Below are 26995 nucleotides of genomic sequence, written 5' to 3' on the forward strand. Positions count from 1 at the left end.
GTGTCAAACATGCGGCCCGGGGGCCAAATCCGGCCCGCCAAAGGGTTCAGTCCGGCCGCTGGGATGAATTCATGAAATGCAAAAATGACACTGAAGATATTAACAGTCATTCTAGGTCAATTCAATCATTATGGATCAGACCAGTAAAATGCTATCAAAACAACCTATAAATAATGAAAACTGTAAATTCTTGTCATTGTTTTAGTGTAAAAAAAAAAAAAAAAAGTGAATAATCTCTTAAGAGAAGTATGTGGAATTTTAATAATATTCTCCCTGTTATTTAATGCTTTGTGTATTTGTAGATCCACTGTGATCTCTAAGTTGTAATTCACATGTATAAATGATAAACTGAGGCATAATATTGTTAACGTAGCACCTTTTTTACTTAAGAATTTTCAGGTTGTTCATATTTGTTCATGTTATATTCGAGTACAATTTGTAGATGTAAACATTTTCATTACAGAATTTTACTTTTTTCACTCAAAAGTTATTATCCTACTTCAACTTTCAACTTTATTTATCCTTAGAAAAGGAAATTCGGTGTGCAGCAGGGGTCATAAACACATAAGCACACACACAGAAACACATACTCATAAACAGCGCCCCCATATGCCACCCCAATAAAATTACATAAAACAGGACAACACACAATGGAGCCACTCCCCTTCCCAACACAAGTAAAAGAACAGGTCCAATTGGGCAGTACACAAGTTAATTGCCATATGGCCACGGGCGTTAAAAAATAAATAATCACATAAAAGATTTTAAAAATTGACATAAGAAAAAAAAAAAAAAAAAAAAAAAAAAAAAGCAAAAATACTAGATATCAGCTATGTGAATTCAGATTCCTAATAGCCGCAGGAATAAATTAGTCCCTAGCCCGTCCAGTTCTCAATTGAGGAAGCCTAAAACGGCGACCAGAGGGGAGCAAATTAAACTCCTCAAAAAGTGGGTGATCAGGGCAGTTTAAAATCTGCTTGGCCTTACCGCTGACCCGTTTATCATATATGTCCCGCAGCTGGGTTAGCTGGACCCCAACCACCTTTGATGCTGCATTTACCAGCCTAGTTAGCTTCTTCTTGTTGGTCATTGACAGACCACCATACCACAGCACAATGCAAAACGTTAAAACAGACTGAATGAAACACTGGTAAAACTAAGTCATCAAAGTCCCGCACACATTAAATGATTTCCTCTTTCTTAAAAAGAAAAGTCTCTGTTGGGCCTTTTTACACACCGCCTCTGTATTACAGTCAAATGATAATTTCCTACCAAAAATGGTCCCTAAGTATTTGTATTCATCCACGTTTTCAACAACCTTATTTTGAATAACGGTTTGTAAAACATTATGGGGAGACCTACGGAAATCACTGTTTATATTATTTTACTGGTCTGGCCAACTTTATGTCATATTAGGCTGTATGTGGCCCCTGAACTAAAATGAGTTTGACACCCCTGGGTTAAAGGTTAGGGTTAGGTTTAGCGATTAGTGCAATTAGGGTTTCTACATGTTTTATTACGGTGAGGGGATGTTTAACGTGTTTATTAAACCAAATTCCAATTAATCCCAATAACTCTTTGACCTTGACCTGACTCTGGCCAACGTATGGGCGAAGCGTTGGTCCCATTCGACCGCAGAGATGAACATGTGTTAAAGGACGCTCTAATCCAACTGCTACTCATTGATTTAGAACCATCTCTTCCAGAATGATTAAAGGAATCCAATAAAGCTACCGGCTATTTGATTCCAGGTAAAGTAAACTGAATTTTCTCCGGTGTTTGACCCACTCTGAGCCAACTGTTGGAGCAGACACATAATGTTATTACCTAAATGGTCTCAGGTTTATGATGCTCAAGCCACTTACGAAGTGGCTCTTGACTCCTGTTATATGAGTAAATTCAAGTGTGATGCAAAATGACAAATTAAATTCCTGTTTTGTGGCTGTTTGACTGGGTGTATTTACGAGAAGATGCCCGGAGGTTGCAACTTTAATTCATTTAAAGGTTGAGAGCGCGGTAACTCATTTGTATCCTGCTAAACCATTTTACGAGTCGTAACCTTTATTCACTCCTCAAGCATTTTTGTACATTTTTCTCTTTTTTTTTTTTTTTTATTTGGTGATCATTTTAGCGGTGTGAAATTGAAATTGGCAAGAGCATTTCTATTTAGTTATGTTTTTAAAATCCAGTGTCTTTTACTCTTATGGGTTTTATACTCCCATGATGCATTTTGCACCCTCTGGTTACCTTTTTGGCAAAAATGTTGATGCACAAAAAATGCTGCTATATAATCATCATACATCAGTTTGTTTGTTTTTTTGCTTTTTTCATAAATGTCTTAAAAAATGTCAGTCCTGCTCAAAACTACCAAACATTCAACAATGTTCAAGATTTAAACCAGGGGTCTCAAACATGTGGCCCGGGGGCCAAATGCGGCCCCCCAAAGGTTCCAATGCGGCCCGTGGAATGAATTTGCAAAGTGCAGAAATTCCACAGTCAAGGCTGTGGAACTCATTTTAGTTAAGGTTCCACATACAGACCAATATGATCTACAGTAAAATAATAACAGCAGAATAACCTACAAAACATAATGACTCCATATTTTCTATTGGTTTGATGTGAAAAAAATATTACATTATGCCTGTAAATAATAACAACTTTATTTTAGTCTTTATTTTAGTGCAAAAAAATAACAAATTATGAAAATATTTACATTTACAAACTATCTTGTAACAATAAAATGTGAATAACCTGAACAAATAAGAACAACCTGAAATGTTTAAAGAAAATGAAGCACAATTTTAACAATATTCTACCTGTTACTAAGTGTTTAGTGCCTTTTTAGATCCGATCCATAAATCTGATCCACTTGTATAAATGATAAGTTGAGGTATATTACTGTTAAAATTGCACTTATTTTTCTTAAGAGATTTCAGTTTTTTCAGGTTATTCACATCTTTTTTGTTTGGATAGTTTATAAACATAAGTATTTTCATAATTTAATAAGGTTTTTTTGCACTAAAACAAAGACAAAAATTTGGAGTTGTCATTATTTATAGATTATTATGTTATTATTTTACTGGTGCGACCCACTGGAGATCAAATCGGGCTGAATGTGGCCCCTGACAGAAAATGAGTTTGAGACCCCTGATTTAAACCCTTTAAATGAAAGTTTAATTATTTGAATTATGAATGATTTGTTACAAAAAAAGACAAAAAATTTAATATTTTCCATATAATGATTAGTAGGAGGATTGGAGGGCGAGGTCAAAGGCGTCACAGATGGACCGTCCACTACTTTTTGATTCATAACTTTTGAACCAGACAAGTTTAAGACAAATATTCCACATAATTGTAAAGGTCTAAATGCCATCTTAAACATACACAATAGGCAAAATTTAGTTTCAAATATTTTTAGATGAAAAATATCAAAAACTACTGCGTTACGGATGGACAAAAAATTAACGTATCTTTTTTTGCAAGAATTACAAGTTCCTCTGACATTTTCATCGTCAAATGTATTCAGTGTATACCTTAAACCCTCTATTTTACAACCGAACAATTGGTTAGAGGAAACAAATATTTGATCATACCAAAATAGTAAGAGTTTTGACAAATGGCAGCGTCATGGATGGACAACAGAAGTAAATATCAAATTAAAATTTTTTATTTCAAGTATCAATTTCATGTACATTTTTTTTTTTTTTACAATAATTACAACACACAAATAATATTAACATTATATTCAAATGTATTTTGCACAGATATATGGATTTATTAATTTTAAACACTATGTTTAGAATATGACATAAATAATACAATAGTCAAATATCAATGTATTTGGAATAAATTTAGTTTATTTATGAGAGTTTATAAAATAAACCCAGAATGTCAATTTCCAAATGTTCACACTCAGAAAACCCCTCAATTTTTTTATTTTATTTTTTTTCCCACACATTTTTTTCTCATTTCAAAATACATTTTCCTATCAAAAACACTAGGCTTTACCATCAGCTGCTCTTTTACAGTATTGTATCTTGGTTACTTCCCAGATGAACTAGATTCAGACGATGTTTACCTCCTAAAGATTTTGTTGACATCAGCTAAAAAAGCCATAACAAAATGTTGGCTACAGAAGGAACCACCCACGATGGAACTTTTCATTTCAATTGTGGAAAACATTAGACTTATGGAACATGTGACTTTTAGGAGGAGCTGGGAAAAAGGTGCTGGAGAAAATGGACAATCTATACAAACTGTGACAGTACTAATTAAAAAAAAAAAAAAGAATGAAGTTGTATGCATGTTTTTTATAATTGTCATCCCCACACCGCTCTTTCTTGTTCTGTAAAAATTAAAATGCTTATAAATAAAAAGTGTCCAAAAAAAAAAAAAAAAAAAAAAATTCCTGAAAATATAATTACCTACCCAAAAATATAACTTTGATATAGATTATTGTAATTAAATTTTTTTGACCAGACGTGAACCTTCCCTTGACTTTGCCGTGGCATCTTGGAAATGTCAAACATTAGCAACAAAACTGATTTGACTGCATCAGTATTGGTGTCAGATAGTCCCTTCATAGACAAAAATGCCCCATTGACTTCCATTATAACCACATTTTTTAATCACACTGCCATTACACTATATAACCCTACATTTTCTAATGTCAACACTTTATTTTGAGGAAAAGTATTACATTTTTGCCACAAAACTAACCAGAGGGTAGTACATCTGAGGAGGGTATTAAGGGTTAACCCATAAAGACCCAAACATCCACCGTCAACTAAAACCATCTACTGATCTAAACTGTTTAATAACTGCTGATCCACAAATCCTATCAATCCATGTAAATAATTGGTGTAAAATGCAGTTTTTCATCTTTTCATGGTCATCAGATATGACCCATTTGGACGTTTGGATGCTCCGTAGTTACCTTGGAAACACTGTCATCTTCTACAACATTGATTCACCAGTAAAACCCATGGAGTTGGATCAATGACATTGGATGGACACACTTAGTTTATGTTCAGTTAATGATATATTAAACTGAAAAAGTCATTTTTCTTCAATTTTCTCTGTTTTAGATAAAATAACCCTTAACTTTAATCTGAGCTTTAATGAACATCTACATAATCAGTAAATTAAATATAAGAAATTAACTGATTTTTGGTGAAAAAGTGCAAAATAAAGAAGATAATATTACAATAAATTGTGTTAAATCATTTGAGAAAAGCTAAATAAAGAGGAAAAATTCATTTGGGAACTGACAAAAGTCACACTGGGTCCTTATGGGTTAAGGAGGTTGTGAACTAACATTTGAGGCCTGGAGCAGCTCTAAGAGGCTTTTAAGTCTTGGTGAGACTCGCTCCATTGCCTCACATAAAACACAAAAGCATAAACAACAGAACGAGCTGCAAATTACCATGTTTCCCAGCGTCAGGAATCCAGGAACCACCTGAAAACAGGAAACTATAAAGACACACTTACAGCACCCTGTAATTGGTGTGATCACTAAACTGCATTCGCACCTTAAAGCACAGCTGCTGAAGGCCGTAAACAGACGTCGTAGACTGATCTCCTGCACTGTGGGAAACCCCAACAAACCTACCCAGAACAGCTCAAAACAACTAACTTTGAAATTACAGCGAGAAAGGATCCATACCCCAACACCCTGAGTCCTGATTTAAGTTTCTGTGATAAATAATACACTATTTCAACAGTGAGCACTGCACTGAAGCTCTGTATTGTATTTTAATTTCCCAGGAGACTATAGGATTTTGTGATCATGACCTGAAAGATGGATACCGCAACACTGCATGAGCCCAAATGAGAACACCCACTGTAGATTGTATTTTACACCTGAATATCAGCACAGGAGGCTAGGCCCTGCTTACACTCAACAACGGTTCTTTTTCTCCCCCAAGTATGAACATAACCAGGAGATCTGGTTTCTAATGCCGCGTTCCAGAGTGCAGGGAGATGGGACGTTTCCGACGTCCAATTTGGTCAAATGCGTTGGAACACCTGTCTAGTGATGGGACTTTTGGCTCTTTGAAGGGAGCCGTTCACTGAAAAGAGCCGTTCAAAAGACTGGCTCTTTTAGGTTTTTTTGCATTATTTTGGAACACCAGTGTTTTAATGACTAAATAGGCTACATGTGATGATTGACATTACATTTTAAAGGTCTTTAACCCTTTCATGCACGAATTATGAGAACCTTAGTCAAGATTTTTTTCTTCAGTGTTTAGCCATGAAAAAAACAATGCGATCAAGTTTTTTTTCCTATGGAGTTACAAAAATATCCATGCATTTAATTTTTGAAGTAAAGAAACGTGTTTAAAACCCAATATCAGAAAGTGATATGAAAACAATGAAATAAAAACATTTTTAATGCTGCTAATCTGATGTCTTCTCACATCTGAACATATTCTACTGCTAGTAATTACTCACTTCATGGAGATAATATGCAAAACAACCCTTCTTGTCTAACAAACAACAATTGATTTACACTCAAACATGTTACTGCAGATCAGGTTTATCAAGAACAGTAAAGTTACAGTAATGATCTGAATTACAGTGTATGGGATGGTGCATAAGTGTCTACTGTGTTGGCTGATATGGAACTAAAACAATAAAACCCATTAATATATAAGAGAACAGCTGGAGAAGAACTGTCCACTGGAAAGGACAGTGCATGAAAGGGTTACTTGGCGCAGCAGTAAATATTATTTTACCATAAAAAAGAATACAGTGATCCCTTGCCAATTCGCGCTTTAAGTTCCGCGGTTTTAGTTATTTGCGGATTTTTCAGAAATATTCACCAAAAAATAAAAAAATCAAGAAAAAATTGTGGAAATTCCGCGAAAATCCACCCCACAGCAGACGAGAGGCCGCAGCTGCCAGAGAGAGAGAGAGAGAGAGAGAGAGAGAGAGAGAATGTAGAAATGTCAGTTCATGCATGTACGTGTGTTTGTGTGTGTTGATGCTCGAGACCAAAGAGAGAGAGAGAGAGAGAGAGAGAGAGAGAGAGAGAACTGATTCGTTTCTTGTGCGTATGAGAGGAAAAGAGAGCTGGGAGTAGATGTGCGTGTGTTCGTGTGTACGTATACGATGGATAAGCATCACGAATGAAGAGAGGAGAGAGTACGTATCAGCTGTTAGTACGTATGCACGTGTGTGTGTTTTGTTTACCTTCTACATTCTTTTCTTTCAGATGTTTTACAGTACGCACATGTACATGTATCCGATCTATATATATGCATGTATACATGTACTAATCATTGTTTTCTTTTATATATATATATATCTATATCTAATTTATTTCATAATTATTACATTTGCAGTACTTATATAATATTTATAGATACATACATACATACATACATACATACATACAGGTACCTAGGTCTAGGATAGGCTCGGGGGCTCCGGCTCCAGTTCGCGGATTTTCAATTTTCGCGGGGGGCGCCGGTCCCCATTAACCGCGAAAAATAAGGGATCACTGTAGTTAGTTCAAATGTGTGGGCTAAATCCATGACATGAGAGGTGACATTAGGCAAATGCTGGAATTGGACCAAAAACATCACGGTACATTATGTGGACTAGTCTGTAGCCTAAAATGAAGAAGAAAATGAAACATTTTCTTATGAAATAACATTTTATTCTCCTCAAAACAAGAACCATAAATGTGTGTAAACATACGGGAAAAAAATGCACAAAACACAACAGTGATTAATCACTACAATTACAGTACTTAAATACCTAAAAAAACTGTAGTGCAAATAAAATACTTCAAGTAACATTGCAAAATACCTAATATCTCTAATGTAAATATCAAAATGATACCACGTCAGGAGTTCTCTCACTTCTACTCCGTATATAAAGCCAATGCTTCCCCAGTGACACTAAATTGACAGGCAATCGGACACTCCCTCCTTAAAAAAAAAAATGAACGGCTCTTTACAAAGACTTGGTTCCCATCGTTCATTTCAAAGAGCCGTTCAAAAGATTCGATTCGTTCATGAACGTCACATCACTACATCTGTCCAAGCCGGAGATTCTTGTTGCAAAGGGGGACCGGATCGAAGTACCCTGATCTCACCGTGAACTACAACGTGACATCAACACAACAACGGCGGCGCACAGTCTGCTAGTTCATAATGTAAAAAAAACTTCACAATCTAAAATGAGCTCATCTGTCATTTCACTTCTTCCATCTTGTTTGCGTATTATGAGAATACTGTAGTGCCGACAGTCAAAATGCCTCAAATAGGAGCTTACATCTGCATTCTCCATGTTTGTTGTTTATGTTCAACATGGATCACCTGGAATATTCTGAGGTGGGATGTAGTTAAGTCCAACTGAGATATATTCTACCTTCCAGGAGTCTGGAATACAGCTTTAGTCTGATGAAATTCTGACAATAATGTCATTGATTGAACAGTTGTGTACTAATTTTTGGACTGTTCTGGAGCCTAGAGTTTGCATTTTGGTCATCGTCATGTTGGCTTTTTGGAGCCAGAAGTGACCACATTTGGAAACCAGGATGGATTTAGGGAAGAATATGTGGAAATAAGGGAGCTAAAGATAATGTTGTAGTCAAAACCAGCTGAACTAGACAGAGACAAGTCCAAGAACAACTGTACAACTGTATGTTGTAACTATGTGTTGTGCTGCCTCTTGGCCAGGACTCCCTTGAAAAAGAGGTTGTTAATCTCAATGGGATTTTCTTCCTGGTTAAATAAAGGTTAAATAAAAATAAAATAAAATAAATACGATTTTGAGGAGACGACAGCCCAAGATGGTTCCAGCCGAGCCAAGCCTTTACGAAACAGTGTCAGAGATTGAGTGACATTTGTACGACTATGGTCTGAAGTGATGCTGAAAGGAAACCCAGTCCTTGTTGAAGGACACCAAGACTTTTCATGCTCTTAAAGCAGTTCTGTGTGGTATTGATATTCCAAAACATCATCATCACGAACACAGAACTAAAACCACCAATGAACCAATGCTATGCATCCACAGACTGCATCAGTCATTAAAATAAAGTATAAAGTTCATTGTTTCCACACATCTGTATTAGGGTATCAAGTTTTCCTCTTCAAACTAAAACTCGCAGATGCTTATTTTAACAGTTCGTCAAAATAACACCGTCTTATAATCTTCACATGCTGCGTTAGCTGATAGTTTACATTATAGCTGTTAGCTTAGCTCTGTTGGCTTAGCTCTGTTTTTGGAAACAAAACAGCCACAGTAAAACCACAAACAACAAAATCTCAACAAACAGCGACTTAGCAAAGATAATAACATCCCATAATAACTTTATATCTTCATAAAACTCAAACTCACCCATGTAGAGGAAACGCTGCCATTTCAGCATCAAACTCCATTATTTTCATTTAGATCTTTCTCCAGTGGTGAAAACATTTCCTGTACGTTTTCCCCATAATCCAACCCCAACAACTCACGGACAGGGGTCGCAAATTCAGAAACAACAAAACAAACTGAATAATAACCATGAAAAATGGGGTAAAGCCATGAAAGGGCCTATTTAGGAGTTGTAAAAGGTGAAATTTGTAGGAAAACTCAAGCTCCTTTAACAGACTATCTGACTAATTCCATCCAGGTGAAGAGAAATACGGCAGGTGAACCCGATAACCACTAACGACCTGTGGACAAGACCCGAACCCTTAAAGAAAACAATGGGCTCTATGCACAGCCCCACTACTCCCCCCCAGTCTTATGAACTATTCACCCCCCAACGCACATGTCCATGCACTTCCTGTCTACCTCACAGTTTCATCTGCATTATTATTATTTTTATTTTTGTTCCATATGTTTTGTATTATGTCTGTGTCTGAAATAAACTAACTTAACCTAACCTAAAAAAGGCTGAGTCAAGTCGAGCCGATACCACGCAGTGGAAACGCGGCATTTGCTTCAGTGATGTCCTGTGTAATATGTTATGAGACTGTTCTGAATAAAAGTTTGAATACAATACGAAACTCTGCACTGCAACTCTTACTTTAATATGTGTGTTTTTATAGTTTTGGGTTTTATGTCTTGTTTTCTTACTTGCTGTTTTTAACCCTTTGATGCATGAATTATGAGAACCTTAGTCAAGATTTTTTCCTGGGTGTTTTTATTCCTCTTTAGGTATTAAAACAACAATGAGATTATTATTTTTTTTTTTTTTTTTTCAATTAACCTGTTTTTCATGGAATTACAAAAATGTCCACTAATCTGGGCACCATGTGTTTAATTTTTGAAGCAAAGAAACATGTATTTAAAATGCGATATCAGAAAGTGAAAAACTGTGTGAAAGCTATAAAACAAAAGCATTTTTGATCCAGCTAATCTGATGTTTTCTCACCTTTTATCATACTCTAATACACAGGTGTCAAACATGCGGCCCAGGGGCCAAATCCGGCCCGCCAAAGGGTCCAATCCGGCCTGCGGGATGAATTTGTGAAAAGCTGCAAAAATTACACTGAAGAAATTAACAATCAATAGTGTTAAAATCATTTTAATTCAGGTTCCACATACAGACACATACAGTCCAATTAGATTTAAAGTGGGTCAAAACCAGTAAAATATTATCATAATAACCTATAAATAATGACAACCCCAAATTTTCGGGGTTTTTTTGTTTTTTTTTTTTGGGTGTAAAAAAGTAAAATTACATGAAAATGTTTACATGACCAAACTATACATTTATAAAAAATGTGAATAACCTGAACAAATATGAACAAACAGAAATGTCTTAAGAAAAGTAAATGCAATATTACCAACATTCTGCCTGTTACTAAATGTTTTGTGCGATTGTAATGCACATGTGTAAATGATAAACTGATAAAAACAAGGCAGAATATTGTTAAAAAGTTAAAATTGCACTTGTTTTTCTTATGACAATTCAATTTGTTCATGTTATTTAGATTTTCAAAGAAACTTTGTGGATGTAAACCTGATCATAATGTAATTTTACTTTTTTCACTGTTATTATTTTACTGGTCCGGCCCACTGGAGATCAAATGGGGCTGAATGTAGCCCCTGAACTAAAATGAGTTTGACACCCCTGCTGTAATACTAGGTCTTAATCACTTCATGGAGATAATATAAAAAAAACAACTTTTCGATAAAGAAAACTGTTAATTACAGTTTAATAACAATTAGCAATTGATTTACACTCAATCATATTACTGCAGATCAGGTTTATCAAGAACATAAGTTACTGGAATGGTCTGAATGTCAGTCTATGGGATGATGTAAAAGCGTCCACTGTGTTGGCTGATATGCAACTAAATCAACTAAACCCATGAATATACAAGAGAACAGCTGGAGAGTAGTCCACTGTAGTGACCAGTATGCATGAAAGGGTTAATCACCTTTTACATGTTTCTTTTAGAATGTTTTGAATGTGTTTCTTGTTCCCTTGTCGTTGTACAGGGTGACACAAAAAAACGGGAACTTTTTAACAATCCAATAAAACCATGAGTGATGGAAGAAAAATATTTTATTCATAGTAACTGAACCCTTAAAACATGCCATTTAAGAAACAATGATGGAATTTTCATTTTTTAAAAATTCCTTCCTGTAGATGGCGTCCTCCTGTACGAATGCATTCTTGAAATCTGCTGTTGAGATTCCTCACTGACTGCTGCAACATCTCAGCTGGGATACTGTGAATTTCATCCTGAATTCTCTGTTTTAACTCATCCAGAGTTCTTGGTCGAGTCGTGTACACTTTACTCTTCAGATAGCCCCACAAGAAAAAATCACAAACGGACAAATCTGGAGATCTAGGGGGCCAGGGAACATTACCGAATCTTGAGATCACACGGTTACCGAACAATTCTCGCACAGCCGCCAATGGTTACTAAAATGGGGGTGTGTTTACTTGCTCAAGGTCACTGTCTTTCAGTGCTGCCACTTGCTCATGTCTGCCAATACGCACTTCAAAAATTCCCGTTTTTTTTGGGTCACCCTGTATTTCAATGTCCTGTGTGAAGCACCATGACTTGTCTTGTTGCTGAAATGTGCTATAAAAATAAACTTGCCTTGCCTTACAAAAAAAAAAAAAAACTCCCAACACATGTGAGGCCTGATGAGAAAATATTTGGGTGTCATTTCAGAAGGCAAAGACACCAGAGGACTTAGGGGAGGGGTGTCCAATCCTGGTCCTCAGGGGCCGGTATCCTGGATGTTTTAGGTGTTTCCTCTTCCAGCACACCTGATTCAAATGATAACTCCATCATCAAGCTGTGCAGAAGCCTGATAATGACCGTCAGGTGTGTTGGAAGAGGAAAACACCCCTGGATTGGACAGCCCTGATTTAAGGAAAGCCATAATCTAAAAAACAGACAACATTACTGGAAAGCAGAGCCCTTCAGACTACTACGACTGGAATGCCAAATCTGCATTAGTCATCTCATCATATCCAAACACACACTCTCTGAAGAGTTAATCCTTAAATTCTAACCTTATCGTAAGCAGCTGCTTCAACACAGCAGCACTGAGAGGAAAATGGAGCCGAACCAAATGCCAGCGTCGGCGAGCGACTTGGCTGTGTTTGACGGAAAAGACAGCAGGCAGAATTAAAAAAAAAAAAAAATCTTCTCCTTGCCAAACACTGAACATCCTAACGGTCACACACCGAACAGGTGGGTACGGAGAAAGGAGAAAGCAGAGCGGTGAGCGTCACAAATGGATAGAATTTCACAGTACGAGGATAATGGGATGAGGGAGGTGAAGAAAACCGAACAGTCTTTTCATCTGCACTTTATTTTACAAAAACCTCTCTTTAGTGTGTTTGGAGGCTGGGGATAATTATTCTCACCTGACAGATTCCCCCCCAAAAAACCTTAAAATGAGCCCATTACACGCACAATTTCACACTCACAAATAACCCAATCAGCTGTCTCCACACACACACACACACTCTCTGAGTCTACATATTTTAGGATAATTCTAACATTAACAAAAGACTGAAGTGTTTTTGTTTTTTTTTGGCGGAATGAGCCACAAATTGGGATTTTTCTCCTCACGGGTCATGAAACTATGCACTTTAAACTGAATGAGTATGTTTCGATCCAGACTGAAAGATAAAGAAAGTGGAAATTTGATAAGATTAGAGCTTCGGTATGGATTATTTTCAATGTCTAATGGGATCAGTGTGAAACTGACGCAAAGAGGACAAAATATTCTTCCCTAAAGCAGATGGAAAAAAGAATCCGATGACAGAAAGTGTGAATCAACCTGTATCGAAGTGAAGATGGATATTTTTGTGTCTGATCAGAATGAGAATGAATCAGAATCACATGAAACTTATATACGAGTGATTTAATATTGGTGCTTCTATCTGAGCCCATAAAGACCCAAACAGCCACAAGTCGCTTTTCCATTGACTCTCAAATTGTGCAAATATAACTTGTGCATAAAAATTTACCTAATGGAAAAACAACAATTTCGCCAAAAGTCTCATTTTTCGATTAAAAGTTGTTTGCGCTGGCAAGAGGTGGTTTTTCAGGCGTAGCGCAAATGATATTTCACGCAAAACTGCAATGGAAAGACCTTTTATCATAACTAGAGTCAGGTGAATTAAAAAAAAACGGATGTTGATGGATTTTACAACAAGCGAAAAAGAAGAAGAAACATGTCGTGGTATGTGTGGACACACCAGGAAATCCATTCATCCATTATTTAGTATGAGATAGAGGGGCATATATAATAATAATGAATATATCTGTAAATCAACACCATTTTTACGTTCGTCGCCATGTTTATAGAATGACTACTTGTGTCATCTCGCGATAATAAATAAACAAATCATCGCATTTCTGATTTAATGGAAAAACCAAAATTACGCACTTCTGTTTTTTCGACATTTAGTAAATATCGGTAAACTTTTGCGCAGATGTCCAATGGAAAAGCAACAACTGACAACCAAAAGCATCTACTGATCTAAAATGTTTAATACCTGTTGATCCACTAATCCTATCAATACATGGAAATAACTGGTGTAAAATACAGTTATTCATCTTTTCATGGTCATTAGATATGACCCATTTGGACGTTCAGAGGCTTGTCTAGTTGAACCTCGAAGAACTACCAAGAACAACAGTGGCCTGGGCAAATGAGAAATTATTATTTTAGTTGCAAACTCCAAAATTTTACCAATGTTCTACCTCAGGGGTCTCAAACATGCGGCCCGGGGGCCAAATGCGGCCCGCCAAAGGTTTCAATGCGGCCCGTGGGATGAAATTGCAAAGTGCAAAAATTCCACAGTCAAAATTTAGTTAGTTCAGGTTCTACATACAGACCAATATGATCTACTGTAAAATAATAACGGCAGAATAACCTACAAAAAATAAAGACTCCATGTTTTCTTCTCGGTTTGATGTGAAAAAAATTATTACATTATGTCTAGAAGTAATCACAACTTCAAATTTTTGTCTTTGTTCTAGTGCAAAAAATAACATTAAATTATGGAAATATTTACATTTACAAACTATCCTGTAACAATAATATGTGAATAACCTGAACAAATATGAACAACCTGAAACGTCTAAAGAAAATTAAGCACAATTTTAACAATTTTCTGCCTGTTACTCAGTGTTTAGTGTCTTTGTGGCAGATACCTCAGGGCAAAAATAGGGCTGACAACCCACTCCAGGACCCACAAAAACTGAAGTCAAGGTCGTCATAGAGACTGATGGACAAACAACAGTGTCTTTGTAGATCTGATCCATAATGCACATGTAGAAGTGATAAGTTGAGGCATAATATTGTTAAAATTGCACTTGTTTTTCTTAAGAAATTTAAGTTTTTTTCCAGGTTATTTGCATCTTTTTTGTTTGGATAGTTTATAAAAGTAAGTATTTTCATAATTTAATGGGGTTTCTTTGCACTAAAACAGAAACAAAAATTTGGAGTTGTCGTTATTTATCGGTTATTTTGCTATTATTTTACTGGTTCGGCCCGCTGGAGATCAAATCAGGCTGAATGTGGCCCCTGAAAGTAAATGAGTTTGAGACCCCTGTTCTACCTGTTACCAAATGTTTGTGCAAGATTGTGTGTTATACACTTGTACAAATGATAAGTTGAGGCATAATATCGTTAAAACTGCACTTGTTTTTCTTAAGAAATTTAAGTTTTTTTCCAGGTTATTTGCATCTTTTTTGTTTGGATAGTTTATAAAAGTAAGTATTTTCATAATTTAATGGGGTTTCTTTGCACTAAAACAGAGACAAAAATTTGGAGTTGTCGTTATTTATCGGTTATTTTGCTATTATTTTACTGGTTCGGCCCGCTGGAGATCAAATCAGGCTGAATGTGGCCCCTGAAAGTAAATGAGTTTGAGACCCCTGTTCTACCTGTTACCAAACGTTTGTGCAAGATTGTGTGCTATGCACTTGTACAAATGATAAGTTGAGGCATAATATTGTTAAAACTGCACTTGTTTTTCTTAAGAAATTTCAGTTTTTTTCAGGTTATTTGCATCTTTTTTGTTTGGATAGTTTATAAAAGTAAGTATTTTCATAATTTAATGGGGTTTCTTTGCACTAAAACAGAGACAAAAATTTGGAGTTGTCGTTATTTATCGGTTATTTTGCTATTATTTTACTGGTTCGGCCCGCTGGAGATCAAATCAGGCTGAATGTGGCCCCTGAAAGAAAATGAGTTTGAGACCCCTGTTCTACCTGTTACCAAATGTTTGTGCAAGATTGTGTGTTATACACTTGTACAAATGATAGGTTGAGGCATAATATTGTTAAAACTGCACTACTTTGCCTTGGTGCACTTTTGTGTCTCCATCAATGTCCAAATCCAACCTTCTCCCTTGAGTGAAGCCCTCCTGTACTCACCTGTGCATGTGTTCTTGTGGTCCAGGAAGCTGTGTGCAGGACATCCGGCCGTGCAGACTCCATGCAGAAGGTGACCGGGCTGAGGCAGAAGAGCTTCCTCAGGTTTGAGGCATCGGAGACAATCCGAAGCTAAAGGTCCCACGCAGGATCGACAGGACGGGTGGCAATCTGAAGAGGACGGATGCGGATTCAACGAGTGGTGTTTTTGGAGAAGTAAAAAGACATGTGTGTTTTTAATGAATGGATTTAATTACTGTGGCAGGTGTTGTCCTGGGAGTACAGCCCCTCCCCACAGGCCTCCACACACTGGCCCTGGTGGAGGAGGAGCCCGCCCGGACACAAAGTACACTGGGATACCGACGGTCCCCAACAGGAGGCGCAGGAGCTGTGGCAGGCTGAGGACGGACACCAGAGAGAAGACGTGAAGCCAAAAACATGCAGAAACACCTCCGAAACAAACCTCAGACCAGCTGTGGACGACCTCTCCTACCTCTGCATCTGTTGTTGCTGTCGAGGTAATGGCGGGTCGGACACTGGGAAATACATTTCCCATGATGCAAGGCGGTCCCCGGCGGGCAGCTCATGCACTTGGGGTTGTCAGGGAAACAGGAGGCGCAGGACGAATCGCAGGCTGTGAACCGCAGCGTGTAAATGTTAATGGCTTCTAGTGGAGAGTGATCAAATGCATTGTCCTCTATTGAAAACAGAATGAATGCATCACAGTCAAGTGTGTTAAACAGACGGAGAAAGTCAACGGCTTTGGACTAAACTGTCTGAAGGAGGGGAATGAAGTCAGAAACAGGATAAAACACAGAGCAGGAGGGTTGGAAGTAAGAAGAAACATGAAAACGTTGAATTATGTTTTTTTATTATTATTATTTTTTTAATATCTATAACCATTTGCACTACATTCATATCAACCATATTTGCACTTTCCTTTTAAACACCTTTTAAACACTTTTTTATTCAAATTTATATGACTGTTTGTTTAACATGTATGTTTATGTGTATGTTTGCTGCTGACAACACTGTGAATTTCCCCATTGTGGGATCAATAAAGGAATATCTTATCTTATCTTATCTTATCTTATGCATGATAAACTGTGCTGTGATTGTGTTTTCATCTTAAAACAGCAAATCAGAACTTAACCCAGTGGTTTCCAACCTTTTTTGGCTCGTGACCCCATTCTAACATCACAAATTTCTGGCGACCCCAGACATTCAAAATGGAGACTTTTTTTTTTTTTTTTTTTGCTAAAATTAATTTGTTTTGATCATGTAATTGTTTGGTATACAGTTCAAGATTCAAGAGTTTTTTATCGTCATATGCACAGCAAAAACAGGTAGTTATACTATGCAATGAAATTCTTATTCTGTTCATCTCCCTAAAAACACAACACACTAAAAATGAATAAGAATAGGGGAAACAATAGCAATAATAAAATCAACTATAAAAATTAAAACAATTAAAACAATTAAAACCAGCACTAAAGTGTTCAGTGCATCAGTATGTGCTTGTGTTGCGTGGGGCATGTTTAAGTGATTCATTAAGAAGCCTGATGGCCTGTGGGTAAAAACTGTTTGCCAGCCTTGTGGTCCTAGACTTCAAACTCCTGTAACGTCTGCCAGATGGTAGGAGTGTGAAGAGTGAGTGTTGTGGATGTGCGCTGTCTCTGATCAGGTTGTGTGTTCTTCGTACAGTTGTCCCTCACTATAACGCGGTTCACCTTTCGTAGCCTCGCTGTTTTGCGGAATTTTTTTAGTGAAATTTTGCGTGCTGTTTTTTTACAGCGCATGAACGCTGTAAAAAAAAAAAAAAACAGGGTCTTTCTTAATTTTTATCTTAAATATTCCACTGATCACCTTTGAAATAAGTGTCCAAAATCTAGAAATAAGTTTACATTCCCAAAAATAATGATAATATGTCCCCCTTTCTAAGTTGCACTTGGTACACAGAGGAGAAATGGAGTCATCGATTTTGTTTGAAGTAGAGGGGGTAATATCCAGCCTATGAAGTATTTTGTACTAAGTTTCTCTCAATCAGTTACAGGTAGATATAGACCTGATCAGACGTATAGCTGCCTGCCAATCATCCTCAATATATTCATTATTCAAGTCTTTTTCCCATCTATGAGAGATGCCTGGTAAGTGGTATCTAACGGAAGAACCAAGGAGAGAGTAAAATGCTGATAGAAAATGTTTTCTGTTTTTGCACTTTAGCAGAAAACTCTCAACCTCACTGTAAGGGATATTAGTAAAGAAAGAAGTGGTCTGTGAAGACACAAAATGTCTCATCTGTAAATACCCCAAAAAAATGGTGCTTGGGAATATTGAATGTCTCCTGTAACTGCTGGAAGGACAATAAGGTGTTATCTTTAAATAGATCGAGTTCTCTGTGTTTGATATAATAACCTGTGAATTTACTCTGAGCTTTAACGAACATCTACATGATCAGCAGATTAAATACAGGAAAATACCTGATTATCTCTGAAAAATGGTAAAGGTCTATAAATCAGCTAGGAGAGATTAAATGTGGGGAAAATTTAATTTGGAAGTCGCCATAAAAACAGGTCTCGAAGAGTTAACTCTAGGATTCAACTCCAAAACTTTCCAAAAACTCAAACAACTTCATTCAGCAAATTTCTCACCTATATCTAGATGTTTATGAGGCTCACATGATTTTATTTCTTTTTAAATGCTTTTAAAACCCTGATGTTAACACTTAAACCATGAAACAATTGTAAGATTACAATAACGTTGAAATATCATCACTAATACCAAACCCAGACCAGTTGAACAGTCAGTATTTTATTCCAACTGTGATATCAAAACTGTCCTGGAACTTTAATATCTCCATTCCTACAGAGGCAGAAGTAAAGTTCAGGTACAAAAAAACAAGAGAATTCATACATACTGACTGTTTTCATTGGCTGCTAACAGTGGAAAACATTCTCTCACAGCAGCAGAAACACTCTGCTTGTATCAACAGTTTATGTTTAGAAATGGAGAAGATTATATTTTAGGAAAAAAGCGCAGGGGAAGAAGAGTGGAAACGTCTGTTGTTCATGTCTTTTTTTGTAACAAACTTTTTGAGACCTAGAAATAACTAAGATCTACTTCTACTTGGATTATTTATTAGTTTTTGCATTTAAAGAAAAATAAAACTGTGTAGATGTCATACTGAGAAGTAGAGCAGATTTATTTTAAACTGTTGTATTTGTTTCTTAATTTAAATAGCCTGTTTTTTTTAGAAACATCCACTGTGTATCTGTCTTTATTTTGACATTTAACACATACACATTAACCCTTGTGTGGTGTTCAGAGTTTTTTTTATTCACCCAGTGTTCGTGGCTCCGGTCTGGTGGACCCGTTGCATTTGTGGGTTTTTAATTCAACATAATCAAACAATTTTATGTTAAAATACTCAACAGATGTTTACTTCATCCCAATTACAAGCAACATAAAAAGCATCTATGTTTAATATTTTTGTTTTGTCTTTGCTAGGTCACATTTATGAATTAAAGTGCTACTCGTTTTTAGTTATTTTTTTTTTTTAATAAAATGTAAAATAATCAAGATATGAGAGAGAAAAATCTATTAATAAAATAATTACTCAGCATTTTTCTTTTAATAAATAATGACAACCAGCCCCACAGACCCAAACACCATACAAAGGTTAAGAACAGTTTGACAGAATGTGTTAAATCTTTTATTTTATTTTACTTTTTCTTGGGGGGGGGGGCAAGGATGAGGTGATGAAAGGTTAAGGGTGAAAGGTCAAGGTCACGTGACCTCACATCTATCGATCTGTGACGATCTGAACACAGTATCTGAGAAGCGCTTCAAGGGAATTTCTTCACATATGGAGCAAATATTCAGTTGGACTCAAGGATGAACTGAGTAGAATGTAGAGGTCAGAGGTTAAAGGTCAAGGTCACAATCACCTGCGGTCACAACTCAAGAACTTGTTCAACAAACATGAAAAAAGTTTTACACACATCTCCAGTAGTATATTATGATGATACAGTGTTTTATATTGAAAAGGGTCCAAAGTTATTTTCTGTTTTGAGAACGTTGTATCTCAGAATCAGTTAGAGGACATTTTTTTTTACATGTGGTTCAAAAATTCACTTGGAACAGATTTGAATTTGAGGGTCAAGGGTCAAGGTTACAGTGACGTTTGCTCCAGAAAAAAGGAGTAAGACCTTCATCTCCAAAATGAAGCCATGGCAGATGTATCTTCATGTTGTAATACCACTGACAGCCAAGGATCCCATCATCACTCTGAAAATGATGTATTTATTTGTTCCTAGGACTCATCCTGGTCACCGTCCATTGTATTTAGAACCATCTTTAAATGTTTTTTCCTCAGTTAAGATCTCACATCAAACAGATATATGAGTAATAGTGTATTTTTCTCATTTCTTGTCTAAATATCTCATCACACTTAAAATAAGAGAATCACCAAAAGACTAACTTTTCAGTGACATATAAGAACTTATTTTTAGAAAATAGATCTGGAAAATCGTATTTCAAGAAATCTTAACAAGATAATTTTCACTTGTTCCATTGGCAGATTTATTTATTTTTTGCTGAATTCAAGATTTTTTTGCTTAATTCAAGCAAAAAAATCTTGAATTCAGAAAAAAAAAGTCTAATTAAGCAAAAAAAAATCTTGAATTCAGCAAAAAAAAAATCTTGAGTTAAGCAAAAAATATCTTGAATTAAGCAAAAAAAAAAAATCTTGAATTAAGCAAAAAAAAATCTTGAATTAAGCAAAAAAAATTCTTGAATTAAGCAAAAAAAATCTTGAATTAAGCAAAAACAAATACTGAATTAAGCAAAAAAAAATTCTTGAATTAAGCAAAAAAATTCTTGAATTAAGTAAAAAAAAAAAACTTGAATTAAGCAAAAAAACAACAACAACCTTGAATTAAGCCAAAAAATCTTGAATTAAGTAAAAAAAAAAATCTTGAAATAAGCAAAACATTTTTTATTTAAGCAAAAAAATCTGCCAATGGAACAAGTGAAAATTATCTTGGTAAGATTTCTTGAAATCAGATTTTCCAGATCTATTGTCTAAAAATCAGTTCTTATATCCCACTGAAAAGTTACTCTTCAGGTAATTATGTCTTATTTTAAGTGTGATGAGATATTTGGACTAGAAATGAGAAAATACATTTGGTAACGTTTAGATTTTTGCAGTGCACTCCTAATGACATCTATTTATATCTATATAATAAATAAATACAACACTTGACACTTCACATTTTAATCTGGACTGAGTGCAGCTCTAAATACTTAACAAAAAATTAAATAGAAGAACAATAACCTTCCGCTAAAACTATGGAGGATTCGTGTGTACGTGAGTCCGACATAAAACTGTACATGCAACATGTTCAAACAGGTCTTTCCTTTAGTCAAACCAGACGCTAAAACCAGTAACAGGTCTTCTACAGTGTGCCAGAGGGGACAAAAAGCAACCCTATGGAATCAGACTCCAAAAAAAGCCCTGAAGTGTCAGATTGAGGAGTTAAACCCTTCAGCTCGTCTCCAGATGTTGACATTTGAGCCAGATCTCAAACAGCAGATTGGCACGTTGCATTACGTCTGACATTTTTTTTTTTTTTTTTTTTTTTTCCCCAGAAACTTCCCGTGGTTTTGACATTTCTAAAAAGCGCCTTAACTTTTCCATTTTAGCTGCGTCAAAAAAAAAAAAAAAAGCACCTTCTCGTAGCCTCCAGGTGGTTTTAAGTGAAGACAGAGCTAAGCGATGCGCTGCTAAGTTCACCATCGCCCTGAGGGACTCCTATTCTCGCTCCTCTTCATCTTAGCACTTGGAAATAGAAACCATCCATATTCATACAGGATCTCTTTATTCTGAAACCTAATTAGCGCAGAGAAGAACTCCTAATTATTGTGCTTTTTAAAATTGTTTGTTTGCTAACTCTGCTGACTTACCACTTTGGCGCCACGTGGAGCGGATGCTGCCGAGAACCTCCACGGGGAGGCAGAAAAAAATAAGCCCAAACAAACCTTCACCTTCAGTTCACCACCGATAAACTTGGTAACGTCTCTGCGGTGTCGACGTGTCACTGGGTCCTACGCCAGCTCAATCTGTGACATTCAATTTGTCTCATTAAATATCAACTTTCACTCCTTCATTAGCTCGGTGAACACATTCCACACGGAAAGCTGCAGATGTCCAGCTTTTTTTTTTTTTTCCACATTTTTGCTTCAGTTAAAAACCACATTAACCTTCCAATTCAGGTTTATAAACCATAAAAATTTAATGAACTACTTATGAATTAAAATCTAAATGTCCAGGTGCCTCCACCTTCAAATCTTTTAACCCATAAAGACCCAAACATCCACTGGTGACCAAAAGCATCTGCTGATCTAAACTGTTTAATACCTGTTGATCCACTAATCCGATCAATACATGGAAATAATTGATGTAAAATACAGTTATTCATCTTTTCATCGTCATCAGATATGACCCATTTGGACATTCAGAGGCTCTGTAGTTACCGTGGAAACACCGTCATCTTCTACAACAGGCATCACCAAATGGCAGACCTCGGTCCTGACCTGGACCCAGTGATGGTTCTGTGTGGACCTGTGTCCAATCTCTGATGAATTCAAGAGAATGGATCATTTTCATGAAGTATTTTTCTGACGGTAGTGGCCATAGACAGCAGGTGCTGCTACTCCAGTTAAAGCTCTACCTACCGATGTGGCATTTCTCACAGCACTTAGTAAAAGTTTGAACATGAACAACCCGCCTCCCTCCAAAGCCCCGCCCACTTCCTTCTGCCTGAGCTCTGAGGCTCCTCCTCCTCTCTCCTCCTCTCACCTGATGCGCGCGGAGGAAGCAGAGGTGGAGGTCCGGTCCGCTTCGGTGTGTCCGCGGACCCCTCCCTCAGTAATCAGATACATCATCCACCTGCCGTGGGCCTGCAGCTCCTGTTTCATCAGTAGACCCTGTATTTAAGGGTCTGGTCTGTGCAGCGCTGGGTCAGTGTCTTCACTGCACCACGGAGATGAGGTGCGACGGGCACACGCGCTGTGAACGCATGGCCTCCACAAATTTTCCATGGACATTTGAGGTTTCATAGTCCATACATTTATCATCCTACATAATCCTACACTGTGTGACACCATGTACATGTACCTGTATGAGTCCCACCGTCATAAAAGCTGAGCTTTATGCAGACCTGTTCAGTCCAGTACAGCTGACTTCCGGACTTTTATCTCCATCCTTCATTCATCAGACTCCTGTTTGTTCCCCTCAGTTGTTGTTTCTGTTCATAAATCCGTTTTTTCCCTTCCACATGTGCATGTCAGTTCTATCCATACACATCCTAGACAGCAGACTGTGGTCAGTGACAGGAGGAGCAGCGCCAGTGAAGCGTCAGATTCAGAGGGACACATATCGGATGCGGAGACGGCGGTAATGGATTGGATGCTGGACGGCCATAATGGATGATTGACAGGAGGCTCAGTCAGGTTCGGCCAATTATTTCATTCGGACCGACTGAAATGATCAGTCGGACTTTTATCAGAAATATATGAGAATTAAACATTTTTGAGTTTCAATACCTGGTGGATTTCTTTTATATTTTAGTTTGACACACACTTATTAGGAGCATTTTAAGATGACAAAAGAAAAGTGTAAAAATGCCACATCATACGGTATAGCTTTAATACAACAATGGCTTCACTCAGATGAGCCAATCAAATTGCTTGTTTACCCTGCACGGTGCGTGCACCAGAGCAGAGAGGAAGAGACAGTGATGACAGCATGTTTCACTTCAAAACAAGGAAAGCTGATGCGTAAAACCGTTGTTTTTTAGGGTGCTTTCACACTGTGTACCCGAGTCTGTACTGTTCTTGCGTACGTTCACACCTTTCCCACAGATGTTGCGTTCACAAGCACATACCGTGGCCCGTACCTTCGTATGAGTGGGTGTTACAGGACCGAAACAGTAGGTGGCGGTGTGGAGGGAATTCTGTCACTATCCAACAAACACGGAAGTCAGAAGACGACAAACCCTTACCTATCTGTTATTAGCCTGTTTGAAGCTAAGAGAAGAAGAGTTTATTCACCTCTGTTTGCACTTTTTTATTGATTTTATTCTGTGGTTTCTGTTTTCTTTAATCTGAAATAAAGGCTTTAAAGCAGGGGTGTTAAACTCATTTCAGTTCAGGGGCCATATTTAGCCCAATTTGATCTCAAGCGGGCCAGACCAGTAAAATAATGACTTAATAACTTATAAATAATGACAAATACGAGTTTTTCATTTTGTTTTAGTACAAAAAAACCCCAATTAAATTATGAAAATATTTACATTTCGCAAAAAAGATGTGAAAAAGCTGAAAAAACAGAAATTTCATCTGAAAAATTAGTGCAATTTTAACAATATTATGCCTCGACTTATTATTTATACAGGTACATTTACACAAAGCGTTACATAAACATTTGGTAACAGGCAGAATATTGTTAAAATTTTAGACTTTGGAACTAAAATTTGAATAATTTCTACAATATTATGTCTCTTATTATTAACACAACTACAGATCACAGTGGATCCATAAATGCACAAAACATTTAGTAACAGACAGAGTATTGTTCAAACTGCACATTTCGGGTTGTTCATCTTTATTTATTTTTATGTATTTATTTGCATTTAATTGTGAAAAAAAAATAGTTTTGTAAATGTAAATGTTTTCACAGTATAATCTTATTTTTTTCACTTAAATTTTTTCCACATAATTTTTCACAAAGAAATGTCGTTGTCATTATTTATGGGTTAATGTGTTGTTATTTTTACTGGAGATCACATTGGTCTGGATGTGGAACCTGAACCAAAAGGATTTGGACAGCCTGGACTGTTCAGGTTCATTTTTGCACTTTCATCCCGTGGGCCGGATTGGAACCTTTGGCAGGCCAGATTTGGTCCCCGGGCCGCATGTTTGACACCTGTGCTTTAAATGTATTTGCCTGGGACTATTTTTATTTATGGTAACAGAGCTAGCTGTGCATTCTGTTAAACACTTCCTGCATTGAAAACTGACAGTAAATATTGTTGAAACCATATGAAAATGTGGACATAGGGGAAGGCTCAAAGACACAAGTTGGACTTCAGTTCGGACCTTTTATTTGGAGGAAATTTTAGTAACTGGACCTCCGTGATTTTTAATTGAATACTCCCCTTCTACAACACTGATTCACCAGTAAAACCCATGGAGTCGGATCAGTGACAGTGGATGGACACACTGGGTTTATGATCAGTTAATGAGTGATTTGATGAAAATGTCACTTTTTCTTCAGTTTTTTTTTTTTTTTTTCTGTTTCTGATTTAATAACCTTTGAATTTACTCTGAGCTTTAATGAACATTAACATGAGCAACGCATTAAATATAGGAAGATACCTCATTTACACTGAAAAAACTGCCAAACACAGAGGATAATATCATCATAAATGGTGAAAAATCACTTCGAAAGGTTCAATGTAGAGGAAAAATTCATTTGGGAACTGCCACAAAAGAAGCTCTTTATGGGTATTAATATTTAATAAATCTACCAATTTTTTTCACTTATATCACTGTTGTTGTGAAATTAATTTGGTTTATATTAATTACTAAGGCTACATTTGGAACCAATGACCATATTTCATGTAATTATAGTAAATAAACAAAAACACAACCACTATTTCATACCTTAATTAAAATAAACTTTGCATTTAGAGCTGACTTTCTGTGTGTGTAATGTCTGTAAATGTGTCATCGTTACCATAACAGACGCCTTCTTGACTGTAGAATCCAGCCCCGCAGTCAGACACACACTGGCCGTCCTTGAGCAAGGCAGCGGGATCCGAACACGATGCACAGTCCTGGAGACTCGGACCGCGACAGTCTGAGCACGCCTCATGACAGCCTGTAGAAGAAGCAACGAAAAGGAGGTCTATCAGATGTTTTTTTTTTTTAACTTATATTTTATTGTTTCTTTTTTGAGATTTTACAACACAAATATTTACAGCGTCATGTCAGTTGTCATCCTGTATATTGTCCACTTTTTCTTGCTTGCTGTAGTTTTATGATATAAGTAGGAGGTCCTCTTTACACCATTTTTGTATGATAGCTTGTTTAGATGCTACCAAGAGGATTTAAATCAAATATTTAACCTTAGTTGGTATGTCTTTTCCTGTTAAATGACCCAAATGTAACACAGAACATGTCCTTGATTATCAGATGTGTTTAAGGTACTAAAAGATTGTAAGAACACTTTAAAGCAGGGGTCTCAAACATGCGGCTCGGGGGCCAAATACGGCCCACCAAAGGTTCCAGTCTGGCCTGTGGGATGAATTTACAAAATGCAAAAATTCCACAGTCAAGTTCAGGTTCCACATACAAACCAATATGATCTCAAGTAAAATAATAGCATAATAACCTATAAAAAAAATAAGTACTCCATATTTTCTTGTCGGTTTGATGTGAGAAAAAACATAATATTACGTTGTGCCTATAAATAATAACAACTTTCAATTTTTGTCTCTGTTTTGGTGCAAAAAATAACATTAAATTATGAAAATGTTCACATTTACAAACTATCCTGTAACAATAAAATGTGAATAACCTGAAGAAATATGAACAACCTGAAATGTCTAAAGAAAATTAAGCACAATTTTACCTTTTGCCTTTGTTGATTTGATCCTTAATGCACATGTACAAATGATAAGTTGAGACATAATATTTAAAAAAAATATATATATATATGTAATCAGTTTTTTCATGTTATTCACATCTTTTTTGTTTGGATAGTTCATAAAAGTAAGTATTTTCATAATTTAATGGGGTTTTTTTTGCACAAAAATGAAGACAAAAATTTGGAGTTGTCATTATTCATAGGTTATTTTGCTATTATTTTACTGGTCCGGCCCACTGGAGATCAAATCGAGCTGAATGTGGCCCCCGAAAGAAACTGAGTTTGAGACCCCTGATTTAAAGGTTTAAAAACATACAGAAGAGTGAAGCCCAGCTGTAATAAAACCACAACTTTTATTCCTTTTCTGTATTATTCCAGGGGTGTCAAATATATGGCCCAGACAAAGGGTCCAATCCAGTCG

General features: G+C 36.5%; 1 protein-coding gene across 1 annotated transcript in view; it reads right to left on the reverse strand.

Moving 5' to 3' along the window:
• The window catches only part of fras1 (Fraser extracellular matrix complex subunit 1), a 1008712-nt gene that overhangs the window by 558711 nt on the left and 423006 nt on the right, over window positions 1–26995 (reverse strand). Inside the window, exons 14-17 of the mRNA XM_030143455.1 lie at window positions 25663–25806; window positions 16357–16497; window positions 16121–16261; window positions 15867–16034 (exon numbers count right to left, since the gene is read on the reverse strand). Of these exons, the coding sequence (XP_029999315.1) occupies window positions 15867–16034; window positions 16121–16261; window positions 16357–16497; window positions 25663–25806 (594 nt within the window). The remainder of the gene's footprint in view (window positions 1–15866; window positions 16035–16120; window positions 16262–16356; window positions 16498–25662; window positions 25807–26995) is intronic.

The sequence above is a fragment of the Sphaeramia orbicularis genome, chromosome 9, assembly GCF_902148855.1.
Source record: "Sphaeramia orbicularis chromosome 9, fSphaOr1.1, whole genome shotgun sequence".
Lineage (NCBI taxonomy): Eukaryota > Metazoa > Chordata > Actinopteri > Kurtiformes > Apogonidae > Sphaeramia > Sphaeramia orbicularis.